The sequence below is a fragment of the Phragmites australis genome, chromosome 3 (genome assembly GCF_958298935.1).
Source record: "Phragmites australis chromosome 3, lpPhrAust1.1, whole genome shotgun sequence".
NCBI classification, from domain to species: Eukaryota; Viridiplantae; Streptophyta; class Magnoliopsida; order Poales; family Poaceae; genus Phragmites; species Phragmites australis.
In genome coordinates this window covers 7,130,285-7,145,313 of record NC_084923.1, presented here as the reverse complement: position 1 = coordinate 7,145,313, position 15,029 = coordinate 7,130,285, and the positions used below count along the sequence as shown (strand labels likewise).

Genomic DNA, 15,029 nt, shown 5'->3' with positions numbered 1-15,029 from the left:
CTTTGGATGCCGGCCATTTAGTGTGCTGGACCTCCATTTTTGGTGAAGCCAAAGGTGGTGGTGCTAGCGGTGAGATTTCTCTATCAATTTCGCCATAGAAGCTGCCAATATTCTTTCAAAGGGAAGATGCGCCTGGGAGATTTCGGGAAGGTTTGGGCTTTGGTGGTAATCTTGGTAGGAGGGTTAGATTCAAGCGTGTTGTTATGTATGGTTCTGCTTCGGTAAGATGAGGAGGAGGCCCTTGGTTTACTTCATTGTAATTTCTGCTCTTGTCAGGGGCTTGGATGTAAAAGGGGTTGTATTGTGCTTCACATTTAATATAAATCCCACCCTTCTCGCAAAAAAAGAGAATTCTAGTTTTCGTTTTCATCTCAATTGTTTGCATGGGCCAAGCTGTTGCGTAGTGTTTGTCCCTCGACGTTGGAAACGTAATGGTCCACGAGCATGCATGGGTAAGCGCGTAATCAACCGCGGATTCCCCAGGCATGGCAAATGGCAGCGCCGGCAGCAGCTCGGCGTTTTTCTCGGTTTTGCAAGCATGAGGCCAGATCTTATACAGACATACAGATTGGGTTAGGCTCGAGCACACTTTTAAAATTTATACAGATTTTATATAAATTTTGATAAGTATATTTTAATGGTTAGAGGTAATAGTTAGTGCTAACCATTAGAGCTATGCTGATGGTCTCTTCGGCAACTTTTGGCCTCGACGATCTTGATGGGATCCGATGATGATGCATTTGGGGCTCCAATTATCCAATGCAGAGCAGCTCTAAGACAGAACAAGATACAGTTTAGCTCATCAACCTAGTTAGGATATGTTTGGTTACTCGTTCATAAATTTGTTTAGTTACATCTATGTATTATTTTCCTATATCTGTTAATGTAATTATATGATTAGAGTCTAATTTGATGGATAAGTTTGAATTGAACTTCTCTATTGAGTCTAGTTCGGTGATGTATTGCATCTGCTACAATACTACAACACGTTCTCTCGTTAGTTTCAGATATATGATTATTACATTTATCTATGCAGACAACCAAACACTTTCACATTATCATTATCATCCATGTAGATAACCGAACACTCTTTTTTTCAAAATTATTACACCCACTCAGTCTACTTTTACTTATCCAAAATATACACTACAACTCTACGAAAATCCTTACAGACTCTCACACATCCTTAATGATCCATTACATGCGTCGCTCCGGCCGCTCTCACTGCTTAATTAGCACGGGGAAGTTGGTGCAAGCTTGATGGTTTAGTCTAGGCAATCAGGAGGTTTGCTTGCTGCACATGGCTCCCTTTCGCTATCGCTATCGAGGTAACGAACATTTTCTATCAGATTTTATCAGCATGAGTGACGCAGGATATGCAGATGCTTTAGTCTGGGTGCACTCTTGTTCTGAGACTAGTAATCTGGGTGAGCTAACACTGACCAACCAGGTGCGCCATTAGAATTTCAGATAGGAACTTAGATGGTACTATCATGCATAAGGTACGTATTTTAAGACTTGTAGTTTGCTATAAAATTCGATTTGTGCATTTGTTCTCTATGGGCAGTGTGGTGGATTGCTTTAACTAACCACCTTTGGAGATTCTCAAAGTCAAATGCCAGCCCATTGCACCTTGATGAATTCGCCACATCCGCCTTCGAGATGGAATGGGAGCCATTAGACCAAGTTGAACGACTAGTCAGCTCAATAGAAAAATGTTGGACGACTAGTAGCTGCAGTTGTGTACACAATCTGGGACGGACACGGACCCATCTTTTCTGAAAAGGATGAATAACATATAAGTAATTTTTCATTTTATTATGATTTATGATATGTATCAAACTTATATAACATCTTTTAACTTGAAAAGTAGAATATTTGAATATCTAACTCAATAAATAGCATATTTTATTATTTTTATTTTAGATTCGGTACTGCTATATACCTCTTTTCCATCTAATATATTTAGACTCTGCCCAATGCCTACGCATAAAGGCTACTAATTTAGGACTTGTGACTTTGTTGATTTGATTTGTGGATTTTATTTTCAACGTGCAGCGCCTGGGTTGCTTTAATGGTTTAACAACCGTTGGAGGTTCTCAAAGCGAAAGGCCAATGGTCTTCTTTGTACTTGAGGAATTTCTCGCGTCCACCTAGGATGGAACGGGAACCGTTCGACGACGGCTTCCAGGGCTAATCTCCGCATGTCCTTTCCGCTTGATTGGTGTAGAGTTTCACCCTTGTTAAATATGATGTCTTTTCATAAGAAAAAATATGTTCCATCCGACGTACCCCACGCTATCGTCTCACCTTGTGACCCAGATATGACTTATACAATCAATTCTTTTGGTCGAGGACAAAACCTTGCGACCGTAAGACAGGTATTCACCTAATCGGTTAAATCACATTTAATAACATTTATTCGAGTGTTTTTTCTTACCCCATGTACTTCCTTTCGACGAGCAAAATCGTGAGCAGACGTGCCTTTTGACGAGCAAAATCGTGAGCAGACGTGATGAGACAGTGACTAGTCTCGTAGTATCTAATATTACGGGATGGTCTCACAGATAAGTGTGACTGTGTTCAATGATGGGATAGGTATGCAGGATGACCAGAGCAGGGCGTGCGTGTCTATCCTTTGTCAAGATGAGCTATTAGTAGTTGACTCCGTTAGGTGCAGGTTTGCCATAGTTTGGCACAGTCCTTTTGTATGTGCATCTTTTCTCCTGTTATACAAAGTGGAGGAGCCTGTTTGTAAGATATAAAAAAAATATTCTGTAACAAGTTTATCTAATTCATAAGAAAATACACATGACGTAGATCTATTATCTCACAAGAGATCTGAACCTAGATGAAATCCTCTTGTTCTTGAGTCCATTAGATCCAACCCTAAGAAATATTGATCAACGTGTCCATCGACTAGTATACCCCGGATTCATTGTTAGGAATTATCCCCTGGCAGCTGTCGCACCAGGTAGGGGAGGACCCGGCTTGTAGGATATAAAAAAACACATTATGTAACAAGTTTATCCAATCAATAAGAAAATACACATGACGTATGTCTATTATCCTATGGGAGGTCTAAATCTGGATAAAATCTTCATGTTCTTGAATCCATTAGATCCAACCCCTAGAAATATTGATCAACGCACCCATCAACTGGTATACTTCAGATTCACTGTCAGGGATTATCCCCTAACAGTTGGCATGCCAGGTAAGGGGCATTTTTTTCGTGCTTCTTCAAGCTCCAAAACAATGGTTGTGCTACCCATGTCCGAATCTGTGATTGCTGCGGAGTCTCTAAGAATGTTGTGGGTCGTCCTCTCGACCTCCAGCTGCTGGGCAGTCCGGGCAACGAGCTTGGCTTTCTCCTGCTGAAGTGTGTGCCATGCCTCCTTCTCATTAGTCGTCAACCTCTCCAGCTTGGCACATCTACGATCTGCCGCCTCTTTTTCTATGATAAGTTTGTTGATAGAGGCTGAAAGGCCGGTGACCAGAGAGAGAGGGTCAGAGCAATGACGTAGATGGCTATGCGGATGTAGAGACCTCAGCAGCGGAGTTCGGTGTCTGGATCGTGGCTACCCTGGGGCTTGTAGTGTCTGGCTGGGGCGTAAGAGGAGGGTTTACGGCTAGAGTTGTTGCTAGGGTCGAGGACTAGCAAAGACCATTAATTACGAAGTTAGGAAAAGAACTCGAAGTGTCTACGACAAGCTGGAGGGTTTACTGTGTGATCCGAGAGTTGAGCACAACTCTCGTCCTCACGAAGCCACTAACGATAGACAGGGAGGCGACGGGTCGTAACCGCCAGAGAGACACCGATGGTCAGCGTCCCACGGGCCCGTTTGGACGCTTCTAGGGAGGCCAAATCTATCGTTGATCTCTTCGCTCCTTGCTTTGATGCTTGACAAGCAGCGGCATGGTCCTCCTCGACCAAATTGGGGCGAGGCTGGTTGTCCCTCTACTAACCAACACTGCTCATATAGCCTAAACCATGTGGTCAATAGTCGATTCCAGTAGCCTGGTCATTGTCGTGACCAGATGAGTCTGTATCGTGACTAGATTGGTTGACGACCAAGGCGGTACTAGGCGATAGAGGGATCATTTTGGCGATAGGATTGATGTCCCGAGTGACCCCCATGACCTCATTGACTATCGAATGCAAGACATCAACCTCAAGAAGACCTTGAAGTAGCGCAAACCATGAAACCCTAACCCAATAGAAGGCTTGGAGATGGTGGGCTCTGGGCACGTAAGTTTGGGGGCTAAGGGAGTCGATGAAAAGGTTCGTGAAGGACCTTAGCGCTCCAATTTAAAGGGTCACCAAGGTATCTCAACCGCCACAGAGTTCAGTCATTTCGAATTTCAAAAAAACCACACTTGGGGAATCGAAATTCCCTCGAGTCCGGCGCCATTTCATTTTTCCCCTCCCATGTTCTCTATCTCTCTATCTCTCCAGACATTTAACCTCCCCCAGGATGTGAATTTTAAGTCAACCACCAAGTCGGGCTAAATCGACGACCACTCCCCAAGGTAGAAATGTGCTCCGAAGTGGCACGACCGGACCCAACCACGACCACACGTCGCACAACAACCATGATCACTTAGTCCACCATATTCGCAATGGAGCTTGAGGGCTATAGTTGGTATAATATGTAAGAGGGTGCCCCACCTGATGGGCCCCATGCTATCACGTGTCAACCGGTGGACGAATTCCCTCAAGACCATGGCCTCACCTTGCAACTAAGGCAGGGCTCCTGCGACATGTCCCCTAGTCTAGGACAAAATGCTACAACCAGCAAGGCTGGTCACAGGGCAGGTCCTCACCTAACCGGTTAAATCATATTTAATGTCACTCACTCAAGTATTTTTTTTTTCTTCCCCAAGCACTCCCTTTCAGCAAGCAAGGTCGTGGGCAGACATGGTAGCGCAGTGACCCGTCCCTTAGATGCTACGGGATGGCCTCGTAGATAATCCTGACAGTGTTCAATGATGGGACGCGGCATGCAGGATGACCAGAGCAGGGTGTGTGTGCCTATCCTTCGTCATGATGAGTAGGAGTAGTTGGCTTTGTCAGGTATAATTCTACCACAGAGTTTGATATAATCCGTTTTTATGTGCATCTTTTCTCCTATTATATATAGGGGGAGGACCCAGCTTGTAGGATATAAAAAACATATTATGTAATAAGTTCATCCAATCCGTAAGTAAATACATAGGTAAGGATGGAAATATATCCCGATTACCCATTTACCCGTGGGTAAATACCCAAATAGGGTAAAGTATGACTAACATTTGGTACCCATGGATACGTACGCGGGCAAAAAATGCTACCCGGCGGGTAAATGGGTACGGGTATGGGTAAGGCGTACTCATATCTACGAAACAGCGTTTACCCATGAAATAAGTCTGACAACTGGGCAACCCAATCCTCTAAATCCTGATTCATTTCCTAGCACGTTGCTCCTCTCTCGAGTCCTGAGCTCTCAGCACGCCCCACAACCTTCTCCCCGCCTTGCCCTACCTCATGTCGCCCTTTCCCGCCCCATGTCACCCTACCTCATGTCATGCCATCCCGAGCTCCCCGACCCACCCTGCGTTGCTCCACGCCTCCCCGCCTTGTGCTGCATCGCACCGACCCCCAATGTCGCCCCTCCTAGACCTATGCCACTTTGCCCCACATGTTCATGCCATGTCACCCCGCTTGGCTCTGCGCTGCTCTACGCCACCTTGCATCGCCCCTCCTCACGTCGCCCTGAGCCCCCAACCCACACGGTGCTACCCCGTGACGCACCGTCCTCCCCGCCTTATGCCACTCCGCCTTGCGTCGCCCTAAGCCCCTGACCCACCCTGCGGTACCCCACCATGCCTCGTCGGCCCTACACCACCTTGACCTACCTGCCTTGCCCTAAGCCGTCCCGACCCACCCCGCCGTACCTTGCGTCGCCCTAGACTAGCGCCACCCATCTAGTCATACCCACAAGCGATGAGTACCCGCGGGTGACGGGTTTGATGCCCATTCTTCACCCATGAGCGTTCACAGGTATACCCACGGGTGGGTAAAACCTGGCAGGTATGTGTATGGGTAAGCACTATCCGTACCCGTCACACCCGATTGTCATCCCTATACACATGATGTATGGCTATTATCCCATGGGATGTCTAAACCTGAATAAAATCCTCGTGTTCTTGAGTCCATTGGATCCAACCCTAAAAAACATTGATCAACACATCCATCGACCGGTATACCTAGATTCATTGTTAGGGATTATCCTCCGATAATATTCATTTCCTCCTGCCTATTCAATATCATTTCCACCTTCTTACAAAGCATGGACATGCCTTGTGAGAATCTTTAGGTATATCAAAATTAGATACAAAACTTTTCAAGAAGATTGCAAGAAGTGGACGAGGAATACAACATACTCTGCGGCTACAAAAGGTTTAAGGGTCCAATTCAACCCCATTTGCAAGACATGAATAGGAAAAATTGCATAAACAGTGATATCACACTAATGCACATGTGTTTGAGCTTTAATTTAAAATCTCGAATAGATCTAAACAATCCTCACTTACACGGAAGATCTCGTCCTCCACAAAAGATTCTCTTTGCCACATTAACAACGTGCAAACAAAAGTAACCCATAGAAAATCCTCTAATATAAATATGATAGAACCCAACACCTCACCAGCCGTAAAAATATGCTTGCTTGATAGGCAAACAAAAACCGAACATGTTTGCTCCTTCGCCTCGCCTTACCCCAAAGTAAGATAAGGCAAGTGAACCAAACATGCCCTCCGTAGCAAGGCCAAGTAAGTGAACAAACAAGTCCGTAGCCCATAGCTTGGTATCCATTTCCCTGTAGGAAAGACAGGTCCACAAAGTCGTGTTGTTAGAGCATTTTCAACATGCTCTTTAAATCTCAATTTTTAAATTTACATATAGGTAGTCTCTTCAAAAAATTACCTCTATTACTTTACACGCTCCAACAGACTCCTAAAATCTTGTTTCCTATACTTTACTAATCTATACTTGTCACATCATCAGGTCTCTTATCATGCAATGAGCACTCATGTTGCATTATTTGGCATCTCACTTAAAACTTTGAGCAACTAATCGAATAGAGAAAAGATTTCACAAGAAATTACGAACATTTTAAAACTTAATGTAAAATTGATGTGTTGTTAAGGAACTAAAAAACACTATGCAACTTAGGTTTAGAATCAATTTTAGAAATTATTCCATGAATTATGAAGGATATTAGTGGTTTTTAACTAATTTTTTGAGAATTATTTTGAAATCCTAAAATTAGTAGAAGTTCTTATAACAGGCAACTTTGAAGAATTTTAATTTTATTTTGGCTCAGGTTTTTTGGCCAAACTAAGTAAAATGGGTCACCTTTGAATTACCACAAAAATGTTCAGAATTTTTTGATAGCAGGAAGTACTTTATTTAGTTAGAGAAAGAGAGGGAGAAGAAGAATCAATTATTGACTGCCCCACATGTCATTCTCTCTCCTTCCTTCTCCTTCCTCACACACCATACAAAGCAGGGTGAGCATCTACATGACCACCACAATCCCCCCGAGCTGGCGCCCCTCCCTTGGAGCTTATCCCTCGGGCCCTGCTCTTTCCCTCTCATCCCATCTCCCTCCCTCATGCAGCTCTCTCTCTTCTCTCCCTCCTAGCCGAATCAGAACCGAACAGAACCTAGCCACCACCATTGCAGTGCAAGATGAGCTCTAAATCTGAAGCCCAAGCTCCTTTTCCCACCCAACCGAGCTTGAGATCCCGCTAGGAAGTTCGTTAAGACCCAACGACATGTGAATCCTATTTGCTCCCAGTCAATTTGAAGTTCGTGCTGATCTCAGTTGCGACGAATAATGACCAGAGGGATGACATGCAGGACACACAATTACGATCTAAACGAGATGGCAAGCTCCTTAACATGTAACGAATATGGCGACAGAGGCATGAAAATGACGAGGGAGAACAGGGAACCAATTGTAACTACTATTTTTAACCCAATCGCTGTATCTAGCTAGGAGAGCCGGATACAAAACCAACTAAAGATGCTCTTTCGCCCGATCGGGATCCTGCAGAGATAGCTACAGTAAAATATAGTAGGATCCCTCCTTAACTGTCAGATAAAAATCAACATATCAGATGTGCAAAATCACTATTTACTATTTTGTCTGCTACAGTAAAATACACTCAGAAGATCAGGTCCTTTACGCCCTACTTGAGGAACTAGAATGCACCAACAGGGTCGAGAATTTATTACCTGTTACGAAGTTTGCAGCGTGAGGGCTCAGCAAGACAGCTAGCGCGGGTGACCTACCGGCCTACCGCCTCCTTCCACTGACATCCCCCCCTCCCCCCGTAACAACCACTCAACCGCCACATACCCGCGGCTACGACTGCACATGAAATCCCACCTGGGCCCCGCTTTATCAGGAACCCGCGCCTATGTGTGCGGCGTCGCCTACCGCCTCCGGCCACGTGCCCGCCGCCCCTGTTAACAAACTGCCCGCAACCACCGTCCCACCCAACCAACTGACGTCCACGGCCCACGCGTCACTAGCTCTCGGGGCCCATGCGTCAGGCTTTGCGGGAGCTGGGAGGACCGGTGCTCGTGCTTTCCCCTTTCCCCCGCTTGTACTAATAGGGGCAGCGACCAGCGTGACGACCGGGCCCTGCTCTAATAATCGAGGGGAACTGGGGAAGTGGTGGTCCGGTCTCGGACGGCGCAACTCCGGCGACTGCTCTCCTTCGGCGATCGATGGGTTATTGGTGGGACCGCGTCGTGCTGCCGGTGCGGCGGGTCTGGCTCGGCGTCGCGTCCCGCTTCGGGGTTCGCCAAACTGGTAAGGCGCGGCGTCTGCGGCTCCCCATCATTGATCCGACGGCCGCAGGCGGTCCTGGCTGGCTTGGTCTGACTATGGCGTCTCTTGCTTGCTTGCTTGCTTGCTTGCAGGGCTGTGGAGGCTGCGGCAGGAGGTGAGCACGTGCGAGTACGAGGACGTGCACGTGATGTGGGAGATGCTGAGCCGCACCACGGCGCCGGCGCCGGCGCCCAGGCGGCCCAGCCGGTTCGGCCGGCAGCCGCGGCCGTGGACCGACAGGTTCCGCCTCTGCCGGGGCTTCTAGATCAAGGTTGCCGCTTCAGCTCTGCTGCTGTTGCCGTGGAACAGTTCTTGTTTCTTTGACTTCTCTTTGGTTTCCTCTTGTACGTATCTATCCATCTCGCTGGGCTCAGAGATGTAGTCCATTCCTCCTCGTGTATCGATCCTCCTGCAGATCATACTGGGGTATGTGAATGAACAGAGATATTTCGGTTTGTGTTCTTGTTTATAACTAGTTCTCCATCTCTTTTGCGAAAGCATAGCCTTTTTCTTTTTGAAGTTTCAATGATGAGTTGGTCTAGGAAACTATTGAATGAATGCGTATGATTAAAACTCTGTTAAATCTTAGTTTCTGCAACCTGTTTATTCAGGTTTCAGGCAAACCAATCTACAAGGCAGAGGGGAGCGTCAGTTCAGGAAACTCATCAGCCTTCAGGGTTACGAGAAGGGAGTAGGTTTGAAAAAAAAAAATGAATGTAATTGCCACTTGCCACTAAACTAGAAAAAAATGAGCAATCCGACTTCGATTTCAACCGCCGATTCAGTTTAGAAGGAAAAGAAATCAATCGCTGATTATAGAAGTTGCTAGCCGTACAAGATCTGACATCTCACTCTGACATGTCCTAACACAACTTCGATGTTCTGTGCTGAAGCAATCACCACACCGGACATCACCAAATGATGGCCTTTCTTCACCCAACCAAATACGTCCATTCAAGCACGCTTCAACTAATCTTAGCAGGTAACTGCTGCGCGCTATCAACAGAACAACCCTGTTGCTTCTTCGATCAGTAGCTTCAGCCACAAGTATTCTTGAAAAGAAAAAATAAAGAAAGATAGAGGACAGAGCTTTCGGTCGTTGGACTGAGTTCTCGCCTTTAGCATCTCTTGGCAAAACCTCGAGGAAGTCGAGATTTTTAACGCTGAACCACCCTATCCAACCGGCGGCCACGACAGTTTTCTGTCCGTTCTTTCGATTCTGCCTGGATCCTGCTGCCTCCCGCGCGCGAAAATCCGCTTGGCCGCATGGGTTTCCGAGAAACGTGCAGAGAGTTTTACTATTCGACCTAAAAATATAAGAGGATTAGAAAAAAGCATGTGGTACTATTATAAAACTTACGTTGAGATAAAGTTAAATTATGAAGCACCACGATCGTTCGATGAATGAAGAACAAAATAGAAAAAAATATTTTTGATAGTAGGTATGAGTGTACGATATAAGAGGAGTATTTTTTAGAAAAAAACTATGAATCTTAGGAATTAAATTTTCTATACCTATAAATAGAGATGTAGGGCTAGAGAGAGCCTTGAACAAGTTATTTGAGCTTCTTATGCCACCTATTTGAGAGTATTGTGTTAGAGTTTTTGAGAAAAGGAGGATGAGTGTTTAACCTATGTAATAGATAAGAGTTTTGAGAGAAAGTCTTTGTAATCTATTTAAAACATGGCTGATCTCTTTAAGTAATTAAGTTTATTTTGTTACATATGCTTGAATTCTCCTCCTTCTAATTTCCCTCTATTGGTTCACTTGTTTTGTGTGCAAGTTTTTTCTTTTCAGTATTGATTTTTATTTTTTTAGCTGAAATTTTGACACCTTGAGAGGTTGTTCTTCCGGATGCTAAATGCATAAAATTCACATACACGTGCATATATGATAGTCTTGAATTTTGTTGCCTTTTGACCATTATTTTGAAGATCTTTTTCACTCGATGTCCATCTTATGATCCTTGAGTGATCTTTTTTTAAGATTCAATATTTATGTAGGGATGGGTCATAGATTGGTTTGCAAAGGAACCTAGTATTTAATTCCAACAATGAGATCCAGATTTTGTTGAATCTTCAAGTTTGGTTTTTGATCTTTCTCAGAATCTGTGGACTCTTCGAAAATTCCAGACGCTCCAGTCCCATCTCCAGAGTCTTCGGACTTTCTGGGTAGGTGTAGTTATTACGCTGCGTATTTGTGTTGCTTTTTGTTGTGATTCTCTTTTAAAAGTGTGTTGGGTAATCGAATAGGAGAAGACCAATAATTTCTTAAGAAATTTGTTGAGGCGTCTATTCACCCCTTTTAGTCGCCACTCTCGATCCTACAATTGGTATCAGAGCTAGTTTGATCACTTATTGACCTTAACCGGTTTTGTGATCTGTAGGAGACATAGAGAGAAATGAGAAGATTTCACTGTTTGATGACCGTGATTTTTCGTACTGGAAGGTACGCATTAAGGCTTATCTTCTAAACTAAGGAAGTGCAATATAGGAAGTAGTTGATTTCAACTACGAGATCCCTGCTGCTCGCACGACTCAGCTTCAAATCAAACAGTATGAGGCCAACAATAAGACCAGAAATATTTTATTCACTAGTCTGAGTCGGAATGAGGTTGATAGATTCCAGCACCTTCGTGTTGCCTGAGAGATCTAATATACTCTGAGTGTCTTTCATGAAGTCACTAATCATATTAAGGCCAAACGCAAAAGCACGTACAACAAAGAATACTAAATATTTGTATAAGGCTCCAAAGAGTTTTTGGATACAATATTTGCTCATTTTGATGAGATTGTTAGCAATTTTCGATCGACTGATGTTTTACCCTATTCTGATCATAAGAGAGCAATCAAGCTTTTTTATGCTCTTGACCGTAGCATATGGGAAGTGAAGATCTCGAGCATTGAAGAGTCTCCAAGTTACGATATGTTGACTTGTGATGAGCTCTTCAGCAAGCTCAAGTTCATCAAGATAGCCAAGGCGGCTCAAATCGGTCTCGAAAATCCCCTGTCTCAGAACATGGCGTTGGTTTCCATACCTGGTGGTGGCGATCAATCTGTAGTTGGCTTTTCTCGTGCTAACACTTCATAGAGTGGATTTGCCTTGTCTTACTTGGTTTCTATCATAGAGGAGCAGATGGACGCGCTGGATGATGAGGATCTTATACTGATTATGAAAAAGTTAACCCGCTTCTACAACAATCGCTGAGACCGAAGGAGGAGTGGTTCTTGTGCCTGCTTTGAATGTGATGATACTTCCCACTTCAAGACGGACTGCCCCAACCTCAAGAAAAGGGAGGACGATGACCATGACTACAATAAGCATAAGAAGAAGAATAAGAAACCCTTCTTCAAGAAAAATTGTGACAAGATAGCTAAAAGGCGGCTTCTAGGGTGTTTATGGCGGCTCTTAGTGACATCAACACCTCTTCCGCGAGGCGGAGAGCTCGAAGGAGGATGAACCACAAGCAAAGAACAAGAAGAAGGCCAAGGACTTCACCAACCTCTGCTTCGTGGCGGACGACAACAACGATGACAGCGACCCCGAGTTGGATCCTTCTGAGGTATTACCTTCTTATGACCAGCTTTCCATCTAAGTCGATACCTTGAATGATGTTCTCGTTAGCTAGGATAGGTTACTTAAGAAAGTTGTGCGTGAGTTGAAAGATCTTAGGCCTAAGTTTGAATCTCTACTGAACTTGTATTGCTTAGGTCTTGGCCCGATGTTGAGGAGTGTGAGAGTTGCCTAATTGTCATGGTTGAACTTGTCGAGCTTCGTAAAGTGCATGCTCAAATCGCCAGTCGGCTTGAGAGTGTCGAGAAGAAGCTTCTTAAGGAGGAGTCTAGGTCTACTATATTAGGTGCTTGTAAGAATTATCCTTTACTTGCAAAGTATATTGAATTGAAAGATAAGCGCCTGAAGAAGCTAGAGTCTAGATTTGAGAGTGTTGGGAGTTCTAAGGATGTGCAATTAAATTGTTCCATCTGCACCATCTTTCAGGACAAACTTAGCTAGGTTAGAGAGCAAGTTCAAAATCTTTTAACTGAGAATGAGTAGTTCCTTTCTCTGGTGGAGAAGTGCTCATAGGGCAAAGGGAAAATAAATTTGATCTTGGCCAATACTAAGATGTATGCTGATAAGACGGGTTTGGCTCTTGGGTTGGGTTTTAAAATGGTGACTTACAGTAGGGAAAGTAAGACTGTGTTCATCACACCTTCTACCTTAGAATCTAAGAAGTCCAAAATCAATGACACACCGCAACCCATCAAAAAACTCATTCCTCAACCCACAAAGAAGAAACCCGCATCATAACCCAAGAGAGCTCCATAGCCTAAGATGAAAGAGCCTGTGAGAGAGCCACAAGTGACCGGCAGTCAAGTTTTTAAGAGACGCTACCACTGCACCTACTGCTAAAGAGAGGGTCACTTAGTTGGGTTCTACTTTCGCCGTAGGAGAGATAAACGGAGTGAGCGGGAGTGGAGCATCTGGGACATGTACTGCCCCTCTATTAGTGTACATGAGCCTTTTCCTCGCTTCCACTCAGGAGTCCCTAGTGTTTTTTCGTCTCTTCTTAGAGGTGTTGCCTGACAAAGATTTTGTCATGACTCATATGGTTTTGATCCATGTGTAAGAGGTTTTAAGTCCCAACGTTTTGGTAGAGTACGTCTTCCTCATCGTGGTACTCACCCTCAGCGTACTAGACCAGTTTTACCTGCACCTACTTTACTACTTCAGGGTGGATGACCCACTACTGGATTTCTAAGAGGTTTTTGACTAACCCCAGTTGACGGCAACAAGACCTAACATCCACCTCGTCGTTTGCTTGTGTGCTCACTTCCAACCTTCCCCGAGGATGTCTCACCGCCAAGCGGTGAAACGCATTTTGAGATAGCTCAAGCACACTCTCGAGTATGAGTTTTGATTTTCTACTCAATGCTTAAATTCGGGCTAGTTCTATGAAAAGCTTGTGCTAGGCCGCTTTGTTCAGTTAAGCGGATTGGAGGTCTTTGGTCTTTGTCTATGTAAATGTTTAGCCCATGATTAATCCTTGGGAGAGTATGTGCTCTTTTGTATCGCAAAGGGACAACTTGTTTTGGCTTTGTGAAAAACTGCATATCTTGAATTCTATATTAAGTTAATAAAATAAATGATCAAGTTTTGAGCTAAAATTAAATCTAATATCATGGCTTAAAGCTTAATGTGGTTTGCCAAAGAAGTAAACCCATGGTTGCTTAAAGCTCACTTGATGATAGTTAAATGATCATATAAGAAAGTTAACTTGTGTTTTTAATGTCCTAAGAATGTTCTTTTCATGTTGTTAAACTAAGACTTGGATTGATATGTGGGTGTTTGCATAGCCCGTCGGGTTGAACTTAGTTGCCTAGTTTGAACTTGACATAGCACTAGTTTTTCTAATATTTGCACTGATCATGAAATTGTGGATACTTTTGTGGTGGCATCTTTTGGATAATTGAACAATATGATCAAAACTTACTTCACTCCTAGTGCTTGTGACATGAACTCACTTTGAGGCCTTGTGCGCCTTTGAGTTATACTGTTTACTCCTTATAGTGCTTTGACGTCTCTAGTCCTTGTAAGTGCTTTATGATATATATATATATATATACGAAGTTTTGTAGGCTTGCATTTCATTTACACGTCTTTAGCATTATCTTGTATAATTGATGTATGCATTGCTAAAGGGGGATAGCATATGCACAAAGATGAGAATATGTATAAATATGCTTCAAATGGGAGAAAAGAGAAAAATTGCAACCTTAAAGAAAAATGAAAAATATGCATTCATCAAGGGAGGGCATTTGTTTTGAATTTTTTTCCTCTTTTGAGGTTTTAGCTTGTCTTCTCCTCTCTTCAGCCTTTTGCAATACTTCTTATGTCAAGTGACATATTTTTGCTCTTTTTCGAATTTTGGTCACTTGAATGTGCTTCATCTCTTTAAACCCAAATCTTTGTGTTTCGAGGTGTTATCAATGCACTCATCAAGGGAAAGATTGAGAAACCAAGTTAAAATGTGTCTTAGTTTGTATGTGATGAGTGATTGACAAGGTTGACGATTTGGTTTGCCGAGTTTCAGATTGCCTGGATTGTGCGTAGAGTCCGCACATTTTCTTGAAGAGTCAGAATTT

The 15,029-nt window shown here is 43.8% G+C and overlaps 1 protein-coding gene across 1 annotated transcript; it reads left to right on the top strand.

Annotated features, from left to right (window-relative positions):
• Positions 1–8,672: 8,672 nt before the first annotated feature.
• Positions 8,673–9,337, top strand: LOC133911861 (uncharacterized). Its single transcript, XM_062354304.1, has 2 exons — positions 8,673–8,864; positions 8,975–9,337. Exons 1-2 carry the CDS (start codon positions 8,780–8,782, stop codon positions 9,145–9,147), a joined length of 258 nt encoding a protein of 85 aa, XP_062210288.1. The 5' UTR covers positions 8,673–8,779; the 3' UTR covers positions 9,148–9,337.
• The last annotated feature ends 5,692 nt before the right edge of the window (positions 9,338–15,029 follow it).